The sequence below is a fragment of the Lycium ferocissimum genome, chromosome 10 (genome assembly GCF_029784015.1).
Source record: "Lycium ferocissimum isolate CSIRO_LF1 chromosome 10, AGI_CSIRO_Lferr_CH_V1, whole genome shotgun sequence".
NCBI classification, from domain to species: domain Eukaryota; kingdom Viridiplantae; phylum Streptophyta; class Magnoliopsida; order Solanales; family Solanaceae; genus Lycium; species Lycium ferocissimum.
The window spans coordinates 25,585,696-25,609,581 of NC_081351.1; the positions used below are offsets into that span (position 1 = coordinate 25,585,696).

Below are 23,886 nucleotides of genomic sequence, written 5' to 3' on the forward strand. Positions count from 1 at the left end.
AAAAAACAAACAGGTTTGAGACCCACAACACAATGACAATCATCATTAGATTTACAATGGTTCGCCGCTGCCACCTTGCTGGATGAGAAATCTGCAACTGAAAATATTTAAACAAATTAAAATCAATATTTCACATTCGATTTTTCATTTTTTTTTTCTTCTCTTGTTTCTTCTCTTGAAACATTATAATGACATTCTATGATAAGTAAGCATAAACTAAAATATAATTCTTTCGTATTTGATGTGCAGAAGCGGATCTAGAATTTTTAGTTTATGATTTATGAAATCTAGAAAAGACAACTTAATGGGTCTGAATAAATTATTTATACATGTTAAGTAGATTTCTTAATTAACATAAATATAAAATTTTGGCCAAAGTACTGGCTTTTGTCGAACCATTAATTAGGCTCTTGCTTTGATCATGGTCTAATATGCTTCTTAGTAAATTACACACACACACATAAACATACAAAAAGAGAGGACAAGCCCATGCTAATTAGCAACAGTGGCTAATTTCACAGATTGGACTTGTGACCATATAGGTCATACGAAGACAACTTTATTGTTGCTCTAAGGCTCCCACCTTTTAAGAAATTACAATGAAAAACATAATTAATATATTAGAGGTTCAAGGCATAAGAAAATAAGAATTAAAGAGAAACAAACCCATGGTGATCAGCAACAAAGCAACAAAGAAAGCAAACTTCATAGCAATTTTGGCCATATTTTATGCTTGTTAATACACTTTCTATAAAAAAGAAATATTATAAACTTTTGAATGATTTGGAGTGGTCTTGTATGGCATTATATAGTGGTAGAGCAATAGAGGCAAAGCTTACATAAGATTAAAGTAATCTAATTGAAATAAAATTAATTAATTAGTAACCATATTTTAAGATCAAATTATCTCATCTTATGGACCCCAGTTGGTCACAAATTTTTTGGTCACCAATTTGATTATTTGTGCTAATAAAAGTAAGTAGTTAACGACATTAGTTAGAAGTTAAAAAAACTATGCATACTAACTAGCTCTTCATCGTCAAACCGTTTGGACTAATAATCTAAAACATAGAATGATGAGGAATGGTATAAGCATTTAACTGATTAATTAATTTGTTCACAACTTTGTTTAAACTATTACTTTCACTTATTCAAAGATTTCGACTAAACCAAACACCATATTTCAAAATTTGTTCGTGTAAGTATCCGTAATTGTTCAATTTAGCCTTTGGTTCATTCGTATATATCCTTTTTGTTTGCAAATCATTTCATCTTTGCTTTTATAGTTAACGGTAATAACAAGATGGGTGGACTACTCCACGTGCCCAAATTCTATGACAAAAAGTCCAAATTTGTTGATCAGCTTTAAACGGTTAAAATTGGGAGCTCCATCACATATCAAGGGTAAGGGAGATTAAATTATATACATTATTTGTATCAGAAATTTTAACATTATCATGTCATTTTCACTTGCTCTAGAAGGTAACATGTGATATATATGTTTAAGATTACAAATATCGCATTTTATGGAATTTTTATTTGAGTGACTTTAGAGTGAATAATCTTAAACATTGTTTGTATCAGAAATTTTAACATTATCATGTCATTTTCACTTGCTCTAGAAGGTAACATGTGATATATATGTTTAAGATTACAAATACCACATTTTATGGAATCTTTATTTGAGTGACTTTAGAGTGAATTTTTTTTTTTTTACACTGATGGTATCTATAACTTAAACTCAGGGCAAAACGAGACTTATTCCTAATAACGCGACACTACACTTGAGCACAAGTGTGACAAAAGGCAAAATTACTCAGTTTCGAATAAGTCGACAACAAGTAATAACCACCCATGGATGAGAGAGAGATTGATGGATCTGGGATCCTTCCTTCCTAAATCAAAGATTTCGTGGTTGAGCCCCCATGAATTGAGAAATTCTTGCTAAGCAACATTCCTTCCTCCCCTCACCCCCGCCCCCCCCCCTCCAAACGGGCTCTACACGACGTAGACCTAAATTAGTCGAACAAGTGAGTTTTAATTACCAAACGGGTTCAAAAAAGAAAAGCAGTAACAAACCCTTTTTGGGTAGTCACAAATTTGATGTTGTGCAAAAAATTAGTACTAAAGCATATACCATTTCATTTAGCAAATAACATGATTATGGCAATATATACTTCCTCCGTCTCAAACTATTTGTTGTATTTTTCTCTTTTACACGTCCTTTAAGAAGGAGTTTCTGCTATTTTATTCTTATTTATGTCTTGTATATATACTCTTTTCATTGATTATTTACTCTATTTTTGTGCCATCATGAGGTGTTTGTAGTCTGTAAGAATAGTTACTACTAAGGACAAGAGAGAAAAAGAAAATTTTCTTGAACTTATAAAATGATAAGTAATTTGAGACGACTATTTTTTTGAGAAATCACGGTAAATAATTTGAGACAGAGAGGGCATTGCTCAACATAAAAGTTTGAAGTCCATATTCATTTAGGAAATCGAAACATATACAGACAAGAGCTAGCCGATACATCAACAATAAAATTTTATCCCCCTCCTCTTAAATGTAAATGTAAAAATCGAGCGCGAATAATATTTATCCCGACATTAATTCTTGGGTTTCACGCCATGTACGGAAGCCAGTTCAGACTTTGAATTGGACCAGCAAGTGCAAAAATGCAAAAAAACAAACAAGTTTGAGACCCACAACACAATGACAATCATCATCAGAATTACAATGGTTCGTCGCTGCCACCTTGCTGGATGAGAAATCTGCAACAAAAAATATTTAAACAAATTAAAATTAGTATTTCACATTTGATTTTTTTTTTTTTTTTTTTTTTTTTTTTTCTTGAAACATTAGAATGACAATCTGTGATAAGTAAGCATAAACTAAAATATCATTCTTTCGCATTTGATGTGCAGAAGCGGATATAGAATTTTGAGTTTATGATTTATGAAATTTAGAAAAGACAACTTAATGGGTTTGAATAAATTATTTATACATGTTAAGTAGATTTCTTAATTAACATAAATATAAAATTTTGGCCAGAGTACTGGTTTTTGTCAAACCTTTAATTAGACTCTCGCTTTGATCATGGTCTAATATGTTTCTCACTCAAATATATATATATATATATATACACACACACTATAATGACCCGCTTGGTATTATGGGGGTGACTTAGAAAACTAGACCTCCGTTGGGAATTTTGAGGCCGCGGGTGAGTCTGTAGCGTGTTTTTATGTATTTATGCATGTTTGATTTGCGTCTATAGGGCCTCGGATTGGTGTTGATATTTTTAGGTGAAACTGGTGGGAAAAACCTAAGGCATTGGTCAAAATAGAGCGCTGCAACAGGTGTGGGACCGCTGTAGCGGGTTCGTCGTAGCAGGGAACCGGGAAATGAATGAAGTCCACCATAGCGGGTGATTTCCCGCTATAGCGAGATTGTTGTAGCGGTCGACGGGAGACAGAATTAGCTTTTTATATTCTTATTTCTGAACCCATTCCCTATATAGCTCCAAAAAAGTTTTCATAAACTCCTGTGGCGAAATTCTAAGGCTAAGGGTAAAACACTCTTGAAAGGAAGTCTCCACCCTCTTCTTTATTCACTCCATCATCGCATTAAGTTCCATGATTAGTAAGGTTCACTAACGGTGAAAGAAAAGGACAGAACCCTAGACGTTTTAAACCCTTGAATAAATAAACGTGTTACTGATTTATTCTTTGTTTAATCATCTAGGAGTATAGATTATCACTTCCTAGGATGAAAATTTGATTATTAATGATGAGAATGATGTATTGAGACTTAGGGTTTTATAAAGATGGTAACTTTAGCATAAAAACTGCTTGTAAAGGGGTTGAATTGATTAGAGACCCATTAATGGGAATAGTATGATGGCTGAGGTTGATTTTATGATGAATTTACGCTTAGTGATAGTTCACCCATTTGAAAAGGGTAGAAGTATTTGGGTTCTTTTCCCCAATTGTTGTTTGTTTGAGTAGATGATCCATTACTCACTTATCATTGTGATTGCTAGACTTTGAATGTTCTGAAGCTTTGCGAAAGGGGAAAGCTATTGCGGAGTGATTTCATTGGTCCAGTTCGGCTTTGAGGTAGGTTACGGTCTACTTGACTTAAACTTTGATTAGTTGATTGTATATGTTATGAAATTGATAGGAGAATTAGTGCTGGTGCCACTCACGGCTGTTTGGGTCGTGATAAAATTGGTATCAGAGCCCTTGGTTCATCGATCTCATTGTACAAGGACATGTTTAGTAGAGTCTTGCGGATCTGTACGGAGACGTATGTACTTATCTTCGAGAGGCTACGGGACACTAGGAAAATTTAATTTCTTTTTTTCTTTCGTCTTTGCTTGATTCCAATTGGTATCTGAATGATTCAAATTGGTATCTGACTTTTCTTTCTGTTCTCTCACAGATAGTGAGGACTCGTGCGACAGCAACAAATGAGGTACCTGTGCCGGCTGTTGGGGCCGCAGTTCATGGTGGAGGCCAGGCCAGGGGCTATAGCAGAGGTAGAGGCAGGGAAACAACATTACCAGCCAGGGGCGGGTCTCCTGCAGCTAGTCAGGCCTGCATTGAGTACCCTAAGCCTCAGGTGATTCCAGATGAGGAAGAGGAGTTTGTAGCAGCACCAGCTCAGCCAGATATTATAGCTCCTCTAGTGTTGTCAGACGTTATGGTTCGAGTGTTGAACCTCTTTGAATGAGTTGACGAGCGAGTGTGTGTGTTCCCGAACATTCCGGTGCTCAGGATGACAGAGTGGGTGATCCAGCTCCAGGTGGAGTCCATGCCCGGGATTACAGCATATTACAGTTGTGGCTCCTCATTTGGATGAGGCTCCAAGACTGGAGGTATTTCTTAGACCAGTGGGAGGTCCAGTGTTAATCGGGGATGAGTATGATTTGTTTTGAGGTTCACTAAGATGAAGCCTCGTTGTTCTTGGGCACTGAGGTTGAGGACGCTTATGAGTTCATTATGGACTATCATGAGAGGCTCCATAAGATAGGGCCAGTGGAGAAGTACAGTGTTGAGTTTGTGACTTTCCGTACTCTTGGGTGATGCCAAGTTATGGTGGAGGAGTTTTGTAGAGTGTAGGGCAGCGAGATTGCTCCCGTTGACATGGACTCAGTTTTACCATGTGTTCTTAGACAAGTATGTTCCTTGTACCTTGAAGGACCGCAAGCGTGATGAGTTCAGTAATATTGAGCAAGGTAATCTCTCTGTGGTTGCTTATGAGGCCCGGTTCAATTCGTTGTCTCGCTATGCCCTTCATCTTGTGCCAACTGAGGAGGAGAGGATTACGAGATTTTTGAAAGGCTTGAGCACTGCTCTTCAGTTGTCAGCTCTTCAGTTTGCAGCAACAGGTCATTCCTTTCAGGAAGTGGTGGATCATGTTAGGGCTGTCGAGAGTGTGAGGTAGGATGGTTATAATAAGTACGCAGAGAAGAAGGCCCGAAAGGGTGGTAGTTTCAATGGCTCTTTCTCGAAGGGCCCGGAAGTTCCCCGTGTCTTTCGGGACGCCACATTCGATCGGATGCGGCCATGCGGTACAACCTGGGGGCCCATCGGGGGCGTGTAGCACTTTTCCAGTCGATTAGGGGGTTCGCAGACCCGAGCTCAAGATTATGGTGGTTATTCGTCCTCGTACGTTTCTGTTCAGCGTCCGACACTAGACTGCGGATGCTTCGAGTGTGGTGATACGGGGCATTTCAAGAGAAATTGTCCCTGACTTAGGCAAGGTGGCCAAGGTACCCAGTTTCGAGTCCCGCGAGCCCGATGTGACGTAGAGGGGGAGGATCTTTATGGTGGAAACCGTGCTCGGGACGTGCATGGCGGTCACACGGTGGGCGGTATCCCCGAAGCCCTAACGAGAGATGGGTTTTAGTCAGGTAGAGGTGGATATCAGCCCGGCAGGGGTGGAGCTCAGACAGGACAGGTTAATCGCAATGGTTCGCAGGCTACTGGCGGAGGGGTTCATTGGTATGCCATTCCTGGCAGGACATAGGTTGAGGGCTCAGATGCAGTCATTATAGGTAACATCTCAGTTTATCACCGGATGGCTTCTGTATTATTTGACCCGGGTTCTACATTTTCTTATGTGTTTATATATTTCTCTATGGGTCTTGAGATGGCCTATGATTTACATGATGCCCCTATTCATGTATCTACTTGTCACGAACCATTTAGCCAAGGCCGTGCGGGCACTTACCTTCCCACCTTGGTAAACGAACTCTCGTCCCAACAATAAACCAATACATAAATTGATGAAAGTTAATGATGAAAGTTAAGTAGCGGAAATAAACAAATACGTAAGTCTCACGATATATATATATATATATATATATATATATATATATATATATATATATATATAGTGGTAAAAGTGCGGAAGACAATAAATACCCCCAAGGTCTAGTCTGAATAATACAAGAACATCTAAGGAGAATAGTACAACCTGGACTACTAATACATAAATGTCTATGTCTCTGAAATAAAAATATGACATATGATAGGAAAGTCTTCAACGTCAACGGACGCCATGCTCATCTTGGAAACTCGAGAGAAAGCCGAAGAGTCGATCGATACCACGGGTCACAAAAGTGGATCCGACCTAGTCCTCTGCATTCATAAAAGAATGCAGCAAGTGCAGGTCAGTGCAAACAACAGTACTGGTAGGCATCATCGGCCGACTAAGCATAGTTAACACAATTCAGAAGATAAAGCAATAAGCAAGGAAACTAGCAAGTATAAGACAATATAATCACAACCAAGTATCCGTCATCGCCGATGTAAGTGTCTAAACCCAAATATATCAAGTCTGAATATATCCGATCTAATCCAGTCATCACAATCAAATCACCAAGCATCTCAATCAAGTCATAATGCAATGCAGTGCGATAATGGTATGAATGCAATGCAATGCCATGCAAATGAGGTGTACACATATACTCCGGACGGAAATATCGACGTCTCGATAGCACAATCCAGTGTGACTCGCGAAGTCTAAGTGCCACCAGTCCCGGATCTTTGGCCAACAGACAGACCGGACCCTAAATCTTTGCCAACGGGGGAAATTCTCACCGGCACCACCCTAGGGGACCCGTGGAGTCCATGCACTAATAATGATTCCGGGATATCATCGGAATCGGCCATGCAACAACAATGCCGGAATCTATCATCGGCCATCTCACAATCACTCAAGTAAAAGAGTCTGTCAAACATCGGTCTCACACAATCAACGATTCCGGAATTGAACCTCGGACATCGGCCTTCTCACAATCACTCAAGTAAAAGAGTTTATCAAATATCAATTTCATACAAACAACGATTCCGGAATTGATCTTCGGACATCAGCTTTTTCACAATCATTCAAGTAAAAGAGTTTATCAAAATATCAGTTTACTCAATCGACGATACCGGATCATCACCGGGTATCGGCCATGCATCATGAATGTGTAAGAATGCGTGCAATGCGTATATCAATCATCAACAATTAGGTTCAATATCACAAGTAGCAACAATGGGGTACGCCAACAATGTATCATATCACAATACCAACAGTGGTATGCCAACAATTTGTCAATATCACAAGTACCAATAGTGGGTACGCCAACAACATATCCAAGTACAAATACCAACAACGAATATGTCAATTCTATCTCAGTCAAGACGCTAACACAGATTCCAATATCTACCAACTACTCATGGCATCAAACTATCACAATGGAACAATCAAAGCACACATAACGGGGTGGCTAGTCCCAACGCACAATAGGGCCCAACCTAAGGCAATATCGAACCCGACTTCATATTCGAAGGTTCACATGCTGTCTCCGACATTATAATCTAATTATGTGCTTCGCTATACGAAGTCTCACCAAGGTAAGCCATAACCTACCTAGATTGCCGAACCGCAACACTAACAATTCACTCATTTGCCTTGCCCTTCTACTGAACCTCAGAAATAAAGTAGTCTAAGCATAATCGAATTATATATTAGAAATCGTAAAGAATGATACTAATATTATTACTATTTCAATTCGGTCAATTCTAACCTTAGAAATTGGGGAAATGGGCCCACAAGGCAAAACGAAAAATTCGCAGGCAAAATACCAAATTAAGAATAACAATCATAATCCAACCATTAATTGTTGATTTAGCTTAAGGATTAGCCTAATTTCTGATTTCAAGCAAAACCCCCAAATTTGGTATGAACCCTAAGTCTTCAATTCCAAAATTCAATGCTAAAAGTGGAAGATATATGATTAATGAGCCTAGATTAGTCAATATCTAACATAAGCATCACCAATTTATCATTAATAATCCTAGGAACAATGTTCTTCCAAACCCTTTTTCAACTCTTATCACCATGGATTTATTAAGGGAAAAGGGGAAATGTAACATGATTATGGTTTAGAGCCCGTTTGGGCTTAGCTTATAAGTTCTTTGAAACTTGTTTTATAAGTTGTTTTCAAATTTTTTTTGAGTGTTTGGCTAAACACTTTTTATAAGCCATTTTGTGCTTAAAATAAGCCAAAAAAAAATACGTTGGCGCGTTTGGCTTAGCTTAAAAAAAGCAGCTTATAAGCCAAAAAAAATAAGTTGGGCTACCCTAACTTATTTTTTTTTTTTTTTGGCTTATAAGCTGTTTTCAGCTTATAGACTGTTTTTTTAAAGCCCATCCAAACAGGCTCCTAATGCAATGACTAAAAAAGGAACGAGAATTAAGAGATTGCTTTAGCTTTTGGATACTGCGCTCTTGTCTAAGGCTCGCATGATGGCTATTAGCTCAGTTAAAGCTACTTCTGAATAGTAACAATATTGTGATTGAATTTTTGAAACATCTTAGCAGCTAGCACCATCTACGTCAGATCTTGGAATCGCATAACATGAAAAAGAAAAAAATAAAATTAAAATAGATAATCATTTGCTAAATATGTTGTTTCTGGATATGTTTTTTTCTTTTCTCTTTTCCACTTCTCAAGTGGTTGCATATATAAATGTGACTGTACTACTACAAAAGGAAAAAGTATTCTAAGATTTAGAACTTTAGTTTTTGGCATAGTGCGCTTTTTTGGAAGGGTCGCATGATTGGCTATTAGCTCCGTTGTAGAGCTATTTCTTGATAGTAATGTTACTGTGATTGAATCCTTCAGACTAGAGGCTAATCCATGACTTCTAAAATATGGTGTATTACTAAAGAAACGAGAAAAAAATGCGTGGTAATCAATTCTTGTTCCTCTAGGTAAATAATTAAGATTTTAACCAAGTGCACTATCAAGCCTTTTAGAAGCATCAGTTTCATTAGCTAATATTAGATCAACTATGGAAAATATATATATAAAAAATCTAGTTTACTGGAAAGACCATTTGTTCAAGTGCCCCAAATTTTATCCCTAAAGTCGCCGCTGCTTGAGACATCTTAGCAATAAGCACCACAGATAATTTTATGTGCTCATCGACACCTATCTTGAGATGTACAGGATCATTCGAGGCACATTAGTGCATGGAGTACTTTAAACATACATACGTGACAGAGTCAAGATTTCGCTAGGGGATTCAAAATGTAAAGAAATAAATACAGGTAGTCACGACACAGATGATTGGAGCTTAGACATCTTCGTATGCGCGCAACATGTAAGTTCTATGCTACTTGACATTGTGTGCAGTAAAGTTCAAATCAATATTATTTCACATAAGAATTGATCATAAGAATCTATAGTTAGGTTAATCTGGTACTAAAACAAAAAGAAAATAGCAGATCATACAACTCAAGACCAAGTGTTTTATTCATCAGGATTCAGTACCATGAATAATATATATAGTACTTCTCACTTCTCATTTATCACAGTAAGTGTTGGCTGCCATGTTAATACATTCCTAATCCTGATCCTCTGTGGATTATTCAAGCTTTTCCCATGATCTTCCTCTCTGTTTTCCTTACTCTCCAATGAGACTGAACATGAATCTTGCTTACAATCAATCCCAAAGAACCTAACACGACGATTTTGCTCCTTATTTTTATCACTAGATGACTTAGTCTTGATAATACTGCTGTGTTGTGCCTTGGATGAATCTTGTGAGGATTGTGAAATGAAAGAAAGGTCGTTGGTGTTGATGATAATTCCACTGTTTTTCTTTATTCTTCTTTTTAGTTTCTTTAAGGTTCTTTGTGGGACAACATAGTATTTTTGGCCAGGGATGAGGATTTCATCTTTGTGGACTATTGAATCCCATGGTTTTCTGAATACATCAGGCTTAGCTAGAATGAAAGATGGGTATTTTTCAAGAATCCTGGCTGCAGGGGTTGCCATGTAGTAGTATTCAACAATCCCACCTGCATGAATGATTTTCAAGGCCGACGACAATCGGATCTCCGACCGTCTTGGCATGGAGAACGAGGCCGAGTTAGGTGGAACCTGGCGGCCAAGAGAAGGATAACCCGATTGTTCTGGCATGGAGAACGAGGCCGACTCAGGCGGACCGTGGAGGCCGAGAGGTGGGTAATCCCGCCGTCCCAGCACGGAGAATGAGGTTGACTTAGGCGGACCGTTGGGGCCAAGAGGAGGATTACTTGAGTGTCTCAACATGGAGAACGAGGCCGACTTAGGGGGACCATGGTGTCCAAGAGGAGGTTTATCCGAATGTTCCAGCACAGAGAATGTGGCAGACTTAGGCGGACCCTGCCGGCCCAAAGGAAGGTTATCCGACCGTTCTGGCATGCAGAACGAGACGGACTTAGGCCGTCCATGGCGACCGAGAGGAGGATTAGTTCTCCTCTCCGCCGCCGAGTTCCGTTTCTTCCCACCAAAGAGTTTGTTTAACATTGACTTAAAGGAGGAAGAAAATAGTATGAATTCCAACACGTTATGCAAGAAAAATTTACATATGAAATGGATTGGTCCTTATAGTTTGTAAAGGTTCGATGAAATCAAGGAGCTCAATTCTTCAATTATATTAGTAAAAAAATGTTGTAACTATTCTTTAGATGAGTCCTAGAATTTGGCACATAGAGGCAGGCCACAGTTTGTTGTGTGCAATTGGCGGGATATCAAGCATGGCAGATACCACCGGCCTACTATAGCAAAATGTGTATTTTACCTCCTCAAAGACCCCAAGTCTTTACCAACTTATGTTACTCCATTTAAATGTAGACCAATTAATCTTTACCTCTATTCCTTTATTATACTCTTCTTCTATTAATAGTTATTTCTGGAATAAATCAGTTGACTTTAATTGCTTCAGATTCCACCCCTTAATGCTTGAACTCGAGGAGACCTACATAAGGTCTTTCTGAAAAGCAAAGTTAGTTCCCCCCACATATACTGATTTCAACCGGGGCAGTTGAAAGAAGAATCATTATGATTATAGCCTTCGATAGGTTTTCCAAAAACGGAATTTTAACTTTATTTTGACATCAGGATTCAACACATGTTGAGAGAAAGGTAGATGATCCTTTAGCCAATCTTGGGCACTCTTTCTACTGGAATAGCTAAATAGGAGAATCATTATTGACAATAGCCCTTGATAAGTTTACCAAAAAATCGAACTTTTACTTTATTTTGACATCAGGATCCAACACATTTTCTGAGAAGGCAATAGGGTAGCTGATGCTTTAGCCAACCTTGGGCACTCTATAAGTATTGACACCTATCTTTTTGCTGAACATGTGTACTTAGAATGGACAGATGGGTTTTCCAACATCCAGAAACGAAAGGACCTCCAAAATACTGCAGCACTTGTGCCGAATCCTCCAATAATGCTTACTTTTGGAAGATCTGACACGCGACGACAAAGTATGGCATAGGAGAAGATTATAAAGAGGACTTGACTGAAAGCTAGATATATCCCAACCAGGTGCAGCAATCCACACACGAATCTTCACTCTGCAACAAAGGTTGTTTACATCTATGAATAACATTCTTCAAGCATTTTAAAAATAAAAATGGAGATGAATACAATCAAGAGAGAAAAGGTAGGAAATTCAATTAGTTCATGGTCGCCACTAGCCATGACAATGCAATCTCAGAAACAGACATGGATACAAACTTAGATGCCTCTATGAAAGTGGACACAGCAAATTGCTCTTATTTTCATAGAGGCATCTAAGTTTGTATCCATGTGACATACTGACATATGCTTCTAATGGGAGGAGACTAATGCTTCCTTCATCATGTATTCATGTCATTGAGTTCTTAAAAATAAATTAGTCAACATATGATCCAATATTTTTCCACAATATATATAATAAGCAAAAACTGGTGTTTCGAAAGGAATGTACAATTAAGCAATCTGTGCAATTTTTTCTCTAGCAGTGGCTGTTTGTCAAAGTCATCCGGAAATTACGAATCGGCGAGCTCCAGGCTTATATTAGACAAGTGAATATTTGGCCACCTGGTGCTAATGCATTGAATACAACTCAATTGGATACGAATACAAAAATCGCAAAAAGGTGATTGCACCTTAAATGACGGAGTTCAAAAAAGCTATTTGTGTTGGAATTAATGCATTCACAAGGATATTATCGTTGACTTTTATGTTTTCTAGGAGTCCTTTATTATTTCAAGAATATCATTTAGTCTTTCAATATTATCTCTTAGTTTTTCAAGAAATCTTTTAAGAGTTTGTGATACATCTATCTAGTGAATTGTGATACATGTATCTAGTTATTTATGCAAGACTTTTGAATTAGTTTTTTGAGTAGTATAAATAGAGATGTAATTGATGATTGTAATCATCTCAAGTGACCCTAAGTAGCCTAATACAACTTGAGCATTCTCCAAGAAAAATATTTTCTTCCTATTATTTCCTACAAATTGCTATCAAGAGCAGTTTTCGTTCTTAATCTGGGGTTAGGTGAAGAAAAAAAATTATTGCATCTAAAACAAATGAAGGTGCTGATTCTTCAGTTGTTCTTACTCCATTTTTTTATGGAAATGACTTTGAATACTAGAAGATAAGAATGAGAACTTATCGAAAGTTGAAGGTTTGTGGACTATTGTTGCGGATGGCTATGAAGAGCCAGAAGACGATGGTGAACTTTCAGTAGCAGAGATGAAAAATCTTGAGGCTAAGCGTTGTCAAGATGCAAAAGCTTTGAGCAAAATTCAAATAGGAGTCTCAAGAGCATTTTTTGCAAAAATTGCTACTTGTGAGACTGCAAAGCAAGCTTGGGAGTCTCTGGAAGCTAAGGTGTATGGTGATGAAAAGGTACGCACTATCAATCTTTCAAAATTTGAAGATGATAGAATCTGAAAAAATAGATGAATATTGCACAAGAGTCATGAATATTGTTAATGAAATGAGAAATCATGGTGATGAAATTTCTGACCAACAAGTTGTGGAAAAGATTCTAATTAGTGTCACGAGAAAAGTATGAGTATATTGTTGCTATCAACGAGGAGACGAAAGATCTTTCTAAGCTTTCCATCAAAGAGCTAGTTGGATCGTTTCATGCACACGAGAAGCGAAGATTTTTTCGTGAGAATCAACCCAAAGAGACGGCTTTCCAGTCCAGAACCAATGAGAATTCCCAAAATTTCTCAAAGAATCAACAAAAAAAGAAGTACAATCCAAAAAAGAAGCAAGATCGTGATGGCTCTACTAAGACGATTGAAGAAAAAGGTGAGAAAAATGCTAGTCTTTTTTGTAAAATTTGCAAAAAGACTAATCATAATGCAAAAAAATGTTGGCACAAAGGCAAGCCCCAATGTAACTTTTGTAAAAAGTTTGGCCATATTGAGAAGGATTACATGCACAAGCAACAGGAGCAAGCAAATTTCTATGAAGGAAAGGAGGAAGAAAAGGTTTTCACTTCTCAATCTGATGCTTCAGCAAAAAGCAATGAATGTTATGTTGATAGTGGTTGTACCAATCATATGACTGGAGATGAAAAGGCTTTCCTCTCAATTAATCGCAACATCACTTCTAAAGTGAGAATGGGAAATAGAGCCTTAGTTGATGCAAAATGTAAATGTACCATTTCGATCAACAGAAAAGGGAGTGGTAAGCAAATTCATGATGTTCTTTATGTTCCTGACTTGGAAGAAAATTTGCTTAGTGTTGGTCAACTCATGGAAAATGGTTATTCTCTTGTGCTTAGAGATAATTATTGTAGAATTTATGATAAAATTGAGCCAAATCAAGTCATTGTTGAAGTAAAGTTGATAAAAAGAAACTTTCCTTTACAACTTCATTACAAGGCATTCAAAAATGAAGTTGTAGATGATTCATGGCTTTGGCACAAAAGGATTTGTCACTTGAATTTTCATGGTTTGAGGCTTCTCAAGCAAAAAGACATGGTGTAAGGCCTTCCTGAGATACATACTGAGGTGAATCCATGTGAAAGTTGTATTATAGGAAAGCAACATAGAAAGTCTTTTCCAAAAGAAAAGTCTTGGAGAGCAAGTGTAGTTTTGGAACTAATCTATACAGACATTTGTGGACCAATGAAGACTCCATCTCTGGGAAGCCAAAGGTACTTTCTAATTTTTATCGATGATTTTTCAAGAATGACTTGGGTTTATTTCTTGAAAGAAAAGTCGAAACATTTGCTACATTCAAGAGATTTAAAACCTTTGTTGAGATGCAAAAAGGTGCACCATCATACCATTAGCAAGACAAATGAGAAGTTCGAGAAAACATGATGGAGCAAAGAAAGCTATTAGCTATATTTTTCAAAAGAAGTATATTAAAAGTATTCTTCAAAAATTTAAAATGATGGATTGCAGGTCTATGACCATACCATTAGCAGCAAATGAGAAGTTCAGAAAAGATGATAGAGCAAAAAAAGCTAATAGCTCACTTTACTGGAGGTTGATTGAAAGCCTGCTATATCTTACTTCAACAAGACCTGGCCTTATGTTTGCTGCTAGTTTATTATCTAGATTCATGCAAGAACCAAGCCAAGTGCATTTTGGAGCTGCAAAGCGTGTTCTACGCTACTTGCAAGGAACAATGGATTATGGGATAATGTACAAATTTGATGGAGATTTGGACTTCATTGGCTATTCGATGGTAGTGGACTTTGGAAATATAGATGACATGAAGAGTACTTCGGGTTATGCTTTCTTATTTGGTTCAAGCATTTGTTCTTGGTTGTCAAAAAAGCAAAGTGTTATTGCTTAATTCACCGCCAAAGGAATATGTCTCGACGCCTAAGGCTACTTCTCAAGCTATTTGGCTTAGGAGAATTGTTGAAGATATTGGTGAAAAACAAAAAGGAGGGATTGTTTTGTATTGCGATAACAAATCAGCGATTGCCATTGCCAAGAATCCGGTCAACCATGAAAGATCGAAGCATATTTCCATCAAGTACCATTTTATCCGAGAAGCACAAGAGAAAGGTGAAATTCAGTTGCATTATTGCGGACGGAGAACAACTTGGCGACATCTTCACCAAAGCACTTCCTAAAGAAAAGTTTTGCTATCTTCGAGAACGCATTGGAGTTGTCAAGCAAATGCATTAATGGGGAGTGTTGGAATTAATGCATTCACACGAATACTATCCTTGACTTTTATGTTTTCTAGGAGTCCTTTATTATTTCAAGAATATCATTTAGTCTTTCAATATTATCTCTTAGTTTTTCAAGAAATCTTTTAAGAGTTTGTGATACATGTATCTAGTTATTTGTACAAGACTTTTGAATTAGTTTTTTGAGTAGTATAAATAGAGATGTAATTTTCTTGATTCTTTCCTACAATTTGTACATATTTTTTGTTTGGATTTTAGTATATGTTCATGAACTTTGGATAGAAATAGCTAAAGTCAGACAAAATGACCATAATTTCAAGATGTAATATATATAGTTCGGGTAAAAACAATCCATAATTTTCGCGTGATCTAAGCTGTTTTGGTTTGGATTTTAGTATATGTTCATGCCTCATAATTTCAAGTGCACTAATACATGAACAAGCACCTCAAACTTATATAAAGTGTGTTGAACACGTAAACATAAAATAACACGTAAACATAAATACTGACACGACACATAAATATTGGAGGTGTCTAGATGATCATTTTATAAGTTGATGTGTTTAATTAACAAAGTGAAAACAAGTTGAAGTGTCGACTTGTGTACGCCCAAAGTTGGAGGGCATACTTACAAGTTGAGGCCAAGTTTAAGGATCTGTTTATGTAGTACGCCTAATTTTAACCATATAAAGGTGAACTTTAGTCACATGAACTTCATACATTATTAAGAGCCCGTTTGGCTTAGCTTATAAGTTGCTGAAGATTTTTTGAGTGTTTGGCTAGCCAGCTTATAAGCCATTTTGTGCTTAAAATAAGCTCAAAAAAATAAGTTGGGCCATTTGGCTTAGCTTTAAAAAAAAGCGCTTATATGCTGCTTTTTTTAAGCCCATTCAAATAGGCTCTAAAACAAAAACTTCAGACGTTGTGTAACTGATGAAGTTATCCCGAAATTGGTACAAGTGTAGAACTATGTAAAAGCGGTCACAAATTAAATAACGATCTCAAAAATAGGGAATCTATGCACTTTGCCAACTTATGCATTTTTTTGCACTAATTACCCTTCAAAGGCTATGATCTTTAATTTCCCCCCCTCAAATCGCTGGTCTTTAAATTTTTTTCCTTCGCTTAAACAAGTGGTCAAAAAATACCCCGAAATTTCAAGTTTGAACCGCTGCTCAGTAAAAAAAAAAAAAAGTTTCGCAAGGTAAAATCAATGAGTGGACTTGAAATCATAGATGCGTTTTGTGATCCACGCGACTCAGACAAGAATCCTATAGCTTACCCAACCAGTGTTGTTCCGATTGAATTTCAAAGGGCTTCATGAAAATTCTCCTTTAAGCAAAAGTTTGTCTTGCGAAATTTAGCAACGCAGGCTTTTTTTTTTTTTTTTTTCTATTTTTTTAACCTCTGTTGGAATTCTACAAAAAGCCTAATTGCCTAACTTTTATCCGAATAGAACTAATTTTGCTATGAAATTCTTCCTTACAAATTTATTTTTTTGATTGAGCCGGGGGGTTTTAAACATAGAACCTCAGAATAAAAATTAAAGTCTAGGACAATCCGTGCCAAAAAAATGGGTTTAGAGCCACCGCCTTAGTGTATAAAGCCCAAATAAAACAAGGACTGAGGCCCATGCATACATAGTTAGTTCTTAACCAATAAGGAAAGCGTAAATTACCCGCAGTATATATAAACCCACCAGAAAGTAAAATCTATCTTCTTTTTCCCTTAGAGCTTAAAGCAACTCAAAATCCCAAACCCTAGTTCTCGATCTATCAATATGGGTTCTAGAAAGAACGACTTTGGCGATGGAGCTAGCCCTGGGTATCCTCTCTTATAACTTTATTTACTCGTCTATGGTTTATGAGCATGTTGTTATTGTTTATTGAATTTGATGATGGAGCATATGGTTTTCGAAGCTTTTTTTTTTTTTTTTTTTGTGGATTTATTTTCGTAAAACGCTGTTTTTAGAAGTTGTAATTTTGGGGGTGTTCTGTTTTTCATAAAGGTGTTATTTTTCTCAGAAATCTTCATTAATTAACAAGAATTATTGACTTTGAGCTGCTATGGAGCATACATATCATTAATGTTTATTGAATTACGTCTAGTTGTGGACTTGGGCGATGGAGAATACGGTTTTTGAAGCTTTTTCTTGTATTTATTTTGGCAGAATTTGCTATTTCTAGAAGTTGGTATTTGGGGGTGTTCTCTTTCTTGGACATTTTTCTTCATGAATTAACTAGAGCTATCGACTTTGAGCTAGTCCCGGATATCGTTTCGATATCTGTTTCGATATCATTAATGTTTATTTTATGGAGTTGCTGACTTTGACGATGGAGCATACGGTTTTCGAAGCTTTTTCTTGTATTTATTTTCGCAGAATTTGCTATTTCTAGAAGTTGGTATTTGGGGGTGTTCTCTTTTTTGGACATTTTTCTTCATGAATTAACTAGAGCTATCGACTTCGAGCTAGTCCGGATATCATCTCGATATCTGTTTATCGAGCATATCATTAATGTTTATTGAATTGCGTTAAGTTGTTGACTTTGACGATGTAGCGGTTTTTGAAGCTTTTTCTTGGATTTATTTTCGCAAAGACACTATTTTTAGAAGTTGGTATTTTGGGGGTGTTCTCTTTTTTGTGCATTTTTTTTCAGAAAGGTGTTATTTTTCTCACAAAATCTTCATTAATTAACTAGAACTATCGACTTCGAGCTAGTCCTGGATATCGTCTCAATATCTGTTTATGGAGCATATCATTAATGTTTATTGAATTACGTCTGGTTGTTGATTTCGCATTTTTTTCAGATGGAGCATACGGTTTTAGAACTAGCTTTTTCTTGTATGTTTATTTTCGTCAGAATTTGACGACGGTTTTCTAGCTTTTCTTGTATTTATTTTCACAGAATTCGCTATTTCTAGAAGTTGGTTTTTGGGGGTGTTCTCTTTTTTGGACATTTTTCTCAGAAAGGTGTTATTTTTCTCACAAAATCTTCATGAATTAACTAGAGCTATCGACTTGGAGCTAGTCCCGGATATCGTTTCGATATCTGTTTATGGAGCATATCATTAATGTTTATTGAATTACGTCTGGTTGTTGATTTCGACGATGGAGCATACGGTTTTCGAAGCTTTTTCTTGTATTTATTTTCGCAGAAGTCGCTATTTCTAGAAGTTGGTATTTGGGGGTATATTTTGTGAATGGAAGAAGAGTTTTTAGATTAAAAGAAGCTCCTGAGCGCTTCTTCAATTTCAAAGTTTCTATTTTATACTATTTTCCCTAAAAATTCTTTCAAAAAGGTTTTATTTTCTCACAAAATATCATTCAAATCTTCATTAAATAACTAGAACTATCTGAAACACATATCAATTTCTAAAATCTAAAGTTTCTCCTCAAAGGATTTGTGAGTGTTTTGTGAATGGAAGAAGAGTTTTAGACAGAAGCAGCGCCAGAGCACTTCTTTAGTTTTAAGTTTTTTCTTCAAAATTATGAAGAAAACACCATTTTCATAAAAGAATTACTTTCTTTGCGAAGATATGTATACAAATTGGGTCTTCTAGGGTTTTGCTGCTCTTGAAAAAGTTAGTATCCATGTGAAGTTTGATGTGTATTAATTAGCTTTTTTCTCTCTCTATGGAACAGAAAAATCTTCATTGGAGGTCTAGCGAAAGAGACAACTTTAGGTTAGTTTTTGAACTGCTACATATTGATATATATATTTTAATTTGTTATTAGGGATGAGCTGAGGTTCACTACTCTAGTTCTAACTGTTTTCTTTAATTTGGGGAAAATTTGATTTTGGTTTGTAGAACAATTTGTGAAGTACTTCGAGAAATATGGTGAGATAATAGACTCGGTGATTATGAAGGACAGGCATACTGGTAGACCTAGAGGTTTTGGGTTCATCACTTATGCTGATCCCTCTGTCGTTGACACGGTTATTGCTGAAACTCATATCATCAATGACAAACAAGTGAGTGGTCTAGCTAGCTTCGCTTTCGATGTAATGCTGTGTTTGATTATTGTCAAATAGGGTTGGAAGAAAAGAACTACTAGAATTTTCATAAATGATCGTCATGAGAAAATCTCCCTACTAGAATTTTCATAAATGATCGTCATGAGAAAATCTCCCCTTTATGGTCATTTCTAACAAACCATCCATTTATAGCATAACTAGTCATTAAATTCTTTTGAGATTATGAGCTTGGTTGGTATGTATATTTGTACTGTAGTTCATAATTCTCCTGATATTGTGAGATTTCTAGCAGAAACTATATTTTAGTTATTGCTTGTGTGGGTATAGTAGATTTGTATCTACAGGTCATGGTATACCTGGTATTGTGAGATTTCTAGTAGAATACCATATTTTCCAAATATCTTTTTTTAGTAAACACCTGCTGTAAGGTGTCATGCATTTTGGCTTTGAGACTTATGAGATTACGTTTGGCCAGGTTGAGATCAAAAGAACCATTCCTAAAGGATCTGCTGAATCAAGGGATTTCAAAACAAAGAAGGTTTTTGTTGGAGGCATTCCCACTACTATGAATGAAGGTGAAATATCACTTATTTTTCTTTTCAATAAATGTTTTAAACAGCATGTGGTTTATATTACAGTTTTGTGCCAAATTTTATCCAGTTATCGCAAGTGTTTAATTGTTTTTCTTTTTCTTCGTGGTTAGATGAATTCAAGGGCTTCTTCTCTAAGTATGGGAAGGTGACCGACTGCGAGATCATACGGGACCATGTGTCTAAGCGGTCTCGAGGATTTGGATTTATTGTGTTTGACGATGAGCAAGTAGTTGATAGTTTGCTGTCTGAGGGAAACATGATTGATATGTTGGGTACCCAGGTGAGTTTTATCCGATGGTTGTCCAGGATGTCAGATCTACTGGGATGTAATTCAAATAGTGAATGGTCAAGATTGCTCTTCGGTTTTATGCTATTATTTCTTAGCTTTCCACGCCGTGTCTCTCACGTGTCATAGTTTAAAGTTTGTAGGATTCATTTTAGTGTGTGTATCTTTCAGGGCTAGCTGTGCAGGCTATTGCATAGGTGATCTTCTAGGTTAACCTGCTTCTTTATTGTAGGTTGAGATCAAGAAGGCAGAACCAAAAAAACCCTCAAACTCAGCATCTGGTCCTGCATATGGTAGTGAATCTAGGGGACGTGGTGCATACAATGATAGTTATGGAGGTTTTGGCAATTCATATAATAGCGGTTTCGGCAGTGGCGGTTTTGGCCCTGCTTCTTATAGGTCTTCTGGAGGTATGGGTGGTAGGTTTGGTGACTATGGTGGATATGGTGGTGGTGAATTTGGTGGTAGATATGGAGACTTTGGTGGTGGTGAATTTGGTAATTACCGCGGAGCCGATCCCTCACTGGGCTATTCTAGTCGATATGGCTCTTATGCTGGTGGGTATGGTGGCGGCGGTGCTGGTGGATATGGTGGCAGTGGACTAATGGCGGCATATGGCCGTGGAGGAGCTGGTTATGGGGGTTATGGTGGGGCCGGCTCTGGCGCTGGTTATGAATCTGGCCCCGGTGCCGGTTATGGTGGTGGACCAGGAGGTCTATATGGAAGTAGGTCAGGCTATAGTGGCAGCAGCCGTTACCATCCCTATGGCAGGTAGATTTTCTTAAGCATTTCCTAGGTGTTGCATTCAGGCTCTTGGTAATGCATCTTTGGCTCAAAGTTGAGTAGATATGGGAGCGCTAGCAAAGTCGTCAACGTCTAGAAGATTGGAGAGAACCCTAGTCTGTTCCTGCTTACTATTGTGGGATCTGAGACCCATAGTTAAAGCTATGATTTGTTTTAGTATTAGACATTTTTCTTTTTTGTGAACTATGAATTAGCTAGAACCTTACTCCTTGGAGTTCTTTCATGTAATCTTTTGTAAGATTGGTTTCTTTAGATGTTTGTTACTCAGGCTCGTATCGTGATCTAGTGAGTTCATCTTTCTGGTCTTTTTTATAAGGTAGAATTTGAGTGTTTTGACTTCCTTATGGATCTATGGTGCTTGTTAGCCTAAAACTATTTTCCTTCGACCACTTATAGCTGACATGGCTTGGTAATTCACATATGCATCTATTTTGGCTCCCTAGAGAATTCTAGGTGCTTGCTGTCTAGAACTAATCTGGTATCTATTTCAAGTATATCTTATATAGATCTTGAGCTTTTTGGCTTCCTAGAGATTTGTGGTGCTGTGCCCAGGGGTGGAGCCAGTAAGGGCCGAGGGAGTTCAACCCCCTTCGGCAAAAAATTACATTGTATATACAAGGTGAAAATTATTTCTTATGTACATAATTAGATGTTGAATCTCTTAGCTTCTTTGATCGTCTACTTCTTTTATTTTTTGAACCCCTTTAGTTAAAATCCTGCCTCTGCCTAGAATTATTGATCCTCAACCAATGACCCATAGCGAAGTATTCTTTCGGCTTTTACTAAAGAATACCATGTGTTTGTTTCAAATGGAGATGTACTTTTATTTTCTTTTTTGTGGAACTTCTTGAATGTTTTTCCTTGAGCTGAGGGTCTATCGGAAACAACCTTTACCTCCCCGTAAAGGTACAGTTCGAGTACACTATCCTCAGCCCCCACTTGTGGCATTAACTGGTATGTTGCTTTTATCGTTGTAACTAATTGTAATTGACTTGGTTTTTGTAGTTCACATAGCTATAGGTGGTATGTATTTCAAGTTCATGCCATCCCCCAGCCCTTTTAACTTTATAGTGCATGCAAGTGTTTTTATTGTCTTTTGTTGTCTTGACGCTTTTTGAGACAAGATTAGTTGTGATGCTCGAATTCTCTTACTTTTGTTGGCTTAATTGTTCGGATTGGGCTAAGAGATGATTAAAGTTCGTTTTTAACCGTGATTCGTGTCTGGTGTAATTGTAAGTACACTTAGTTTGGCTTGTATGCTGTACTATATATGCAATCCAGATCTTACTTTACTGCAGGGAACTTTTTTGTTTAATATTTTACAGACGATTGATACTGCTTAGTGCTTATTGTACTTTGTGGTGCCGTTGGATTCTTTGCTAGTCGCTTTACCGAGTAAAATATAGTAATTTTTGCATGAATGAAGGACACAGGAGTTTGCTCACTGCGAAGCAAAATGTTTATTCGCTATTTGTAACGTTTAAAGATGGATTTTATGTGGGAGAAGACTACCATTTTATTATGTTCCTAATGTTTAGTACTTTGAAATTGATTAAACTTTTGCTTATTGAATTTTTACTCGTGAGAGTTATTTGCGGAACTCTTAATACTTGGGAATTTAAAATCAAGTGAGGTGTTACTTATAAAATTTCTTTTCTTATTGCATTGTAAATAAATGAATCGACAAATGTTTCCACAGCATTGAGCATTAGAAAAAAATCAGAACCTAGCTCGTAATATACATATAACAATTTAGAAGATATAAGAAAGTTTAACGAATCAGTCTTTATGGTGCTGTGAGTTTCCAATCTGTAAATATGAACAAGTAGTTTATCACCTAGTTGGCTCGTTATTTTATCATCACATTTGACGTTTGAGAAATACTTGTCAAGAAAAGTTTTGTCAAATCTTTGTTTTGAAAATTTCAATGGTATTTTCATATCAAAACAAGATCGTAACTTTCAAATATTTTTTTCCCGTTAAGTTGGCTTCGTTATTTTATTATCAAATTTGACGTTTGAGAAATGCTTGTTGAGAAAAGTTTTTCCAAATCTTTGTTTTTAGAATTTCAACTATATTTTCATATCGGAAAATGGCTAAATATACCCCTGTACTATTGGAAAAGGGTCAATTATACCCTTTGCTATACTTTGATTTCAAATGTACTTTTGTCGTTATATTATGGGTTTAAATATATTCTTCTTCCGTTAAAATTGTTCAAAATGGACACATTTAATGAGATGGAAGTTCAAAAGATGTCACCTCAACACTCTTAATTCATTTTACTTTTACTTTTCATTTATTCTTGGCCAAATACATAGGCCCTTAAACTTGACACAAATTTTCATTTTGCAACTTCAACTCATACTTGTCCTATTAGACACAAAAAGTATATTAAAACTGTACCTATTGAACCCTTTATTGTTAATAACTAAAAATAATATTGTGCGTGCACTTCACACGCTAATGATGTGGCATACCAATGAATGAAATTAAAACACGTGGCATTTTATGTCCATATCTTATTAAGAAATGGGTTTTCTTCCCCTTTTCTTTATTTTTCCTTCTTTCGTTCATTACTGGTAATGGCCTATTTTGTTAAGGTTGCTCGCACTGCTAACAGCAACATCATGAATAAATACATAAAGTAAATAAGTCAATGAACATAGAAAATCGATCCCCAATTTGCTTTCTGAACCAAAATTAGGAAGCCTATCAAATT

At 36.7% G+C, this 23,886-nt stretch overlaps 2 protein-coding genes and 1 non-coding gene across 3 annotated transcripts; all 3 read left to right on the plus strand.

The window, feature by feature from the left end:
• Positions 1-14,479: 14,479 nt before the first annotated feature.
• LOC132034755 (secreted RxLR effector protein 161-like) lies at positions 14,480-15,158 on the plus strand. Its single transcript, XM_059425116.1, has 2 exons — positions 14,480-14,508; positions 14,762-15,158. The coding sequence occupies exons 1-2, from the start codon at positions 14,480-14,482 to the stop codon at positions 15,156-15,158; spliced, it is 426 nt and encodes a 141-aa protein (XP_059281099.1).
• A 2,024-nt stretch (positions 15,159-17,182) lies between these two features.
• Positions 17,183-21,437, plus strand: LOC132032974 (heterogeneous nuclear ribonucleoprotein 1-like). Its single transcript, XM_059422796.1, has 6 exons — positions 17,183-17,328; positions 19,148-19,188; positions 19,315-19,478; positions 19,957-20,056; positions 20,185-20,354; positions 20,593-21,437. Exons 1-6 carry the CDS (start codon positions 17,285-17,287, stop codon positions 21,133-21,135), a joined length of 1,062 nt encoding a protein of 353 aa, XP_059278779.1. The 5' UTR covers positions 17,183-17,284; the 3' UTR covers positions 21,136-21,437.
• A 465-nt stretch (positions 21,438-21,902) lies between these two features.
• Positions 21,903-22,016, plus strand: LOC132035622 (U5 spliceosomal RNA). Its single transcript, XR_009409351.1, has one exon. It is a non-coding gene; the product is annotated as a U5 spliceosomal RNA (small nuclear RNA).
• The last annotated feature ends 1,870 nt before the right edge of the window (positions 22,017-23,886 follow it).

Bases quoted from the DNA above. Each gene is read 5' to 3' on its own strand.
- LOC132032974 (XM_059422796.1), top strand. From the start codon at position 17,285: ATGGGTTCTAGAAAGAACGACTTTGGCGATGGAGCTAGCCCTGG. The intron at 17,329-19,147 runs GTATCCTCTCTT...TCTATGGAACAG, and splicing joins GGCGATGGAGCTAGCCCTGG to AAAAATCTTCATTGGAGGTC. The intron at 20,355-20,592 runs GTGAGTTTTATC...TCTTTATTGTAG, and splicing joins TTGATATGTTGGGTACCCAG to GTTGAGATCAAGAAGGCAGA.
- LOC132034755 (XM_059425116.1), top strand. From the start codon at position 14,480: ATGAAGACTCCATCTCTGGGAAGCCAAAG. The intron at 14,509-14,761 runs GTACTTTCTAAT...GATGGATTGCAG, and splicing joins CCATCTCTGGGAAGCCAAAG to GTCTATGACCATACCATTAG.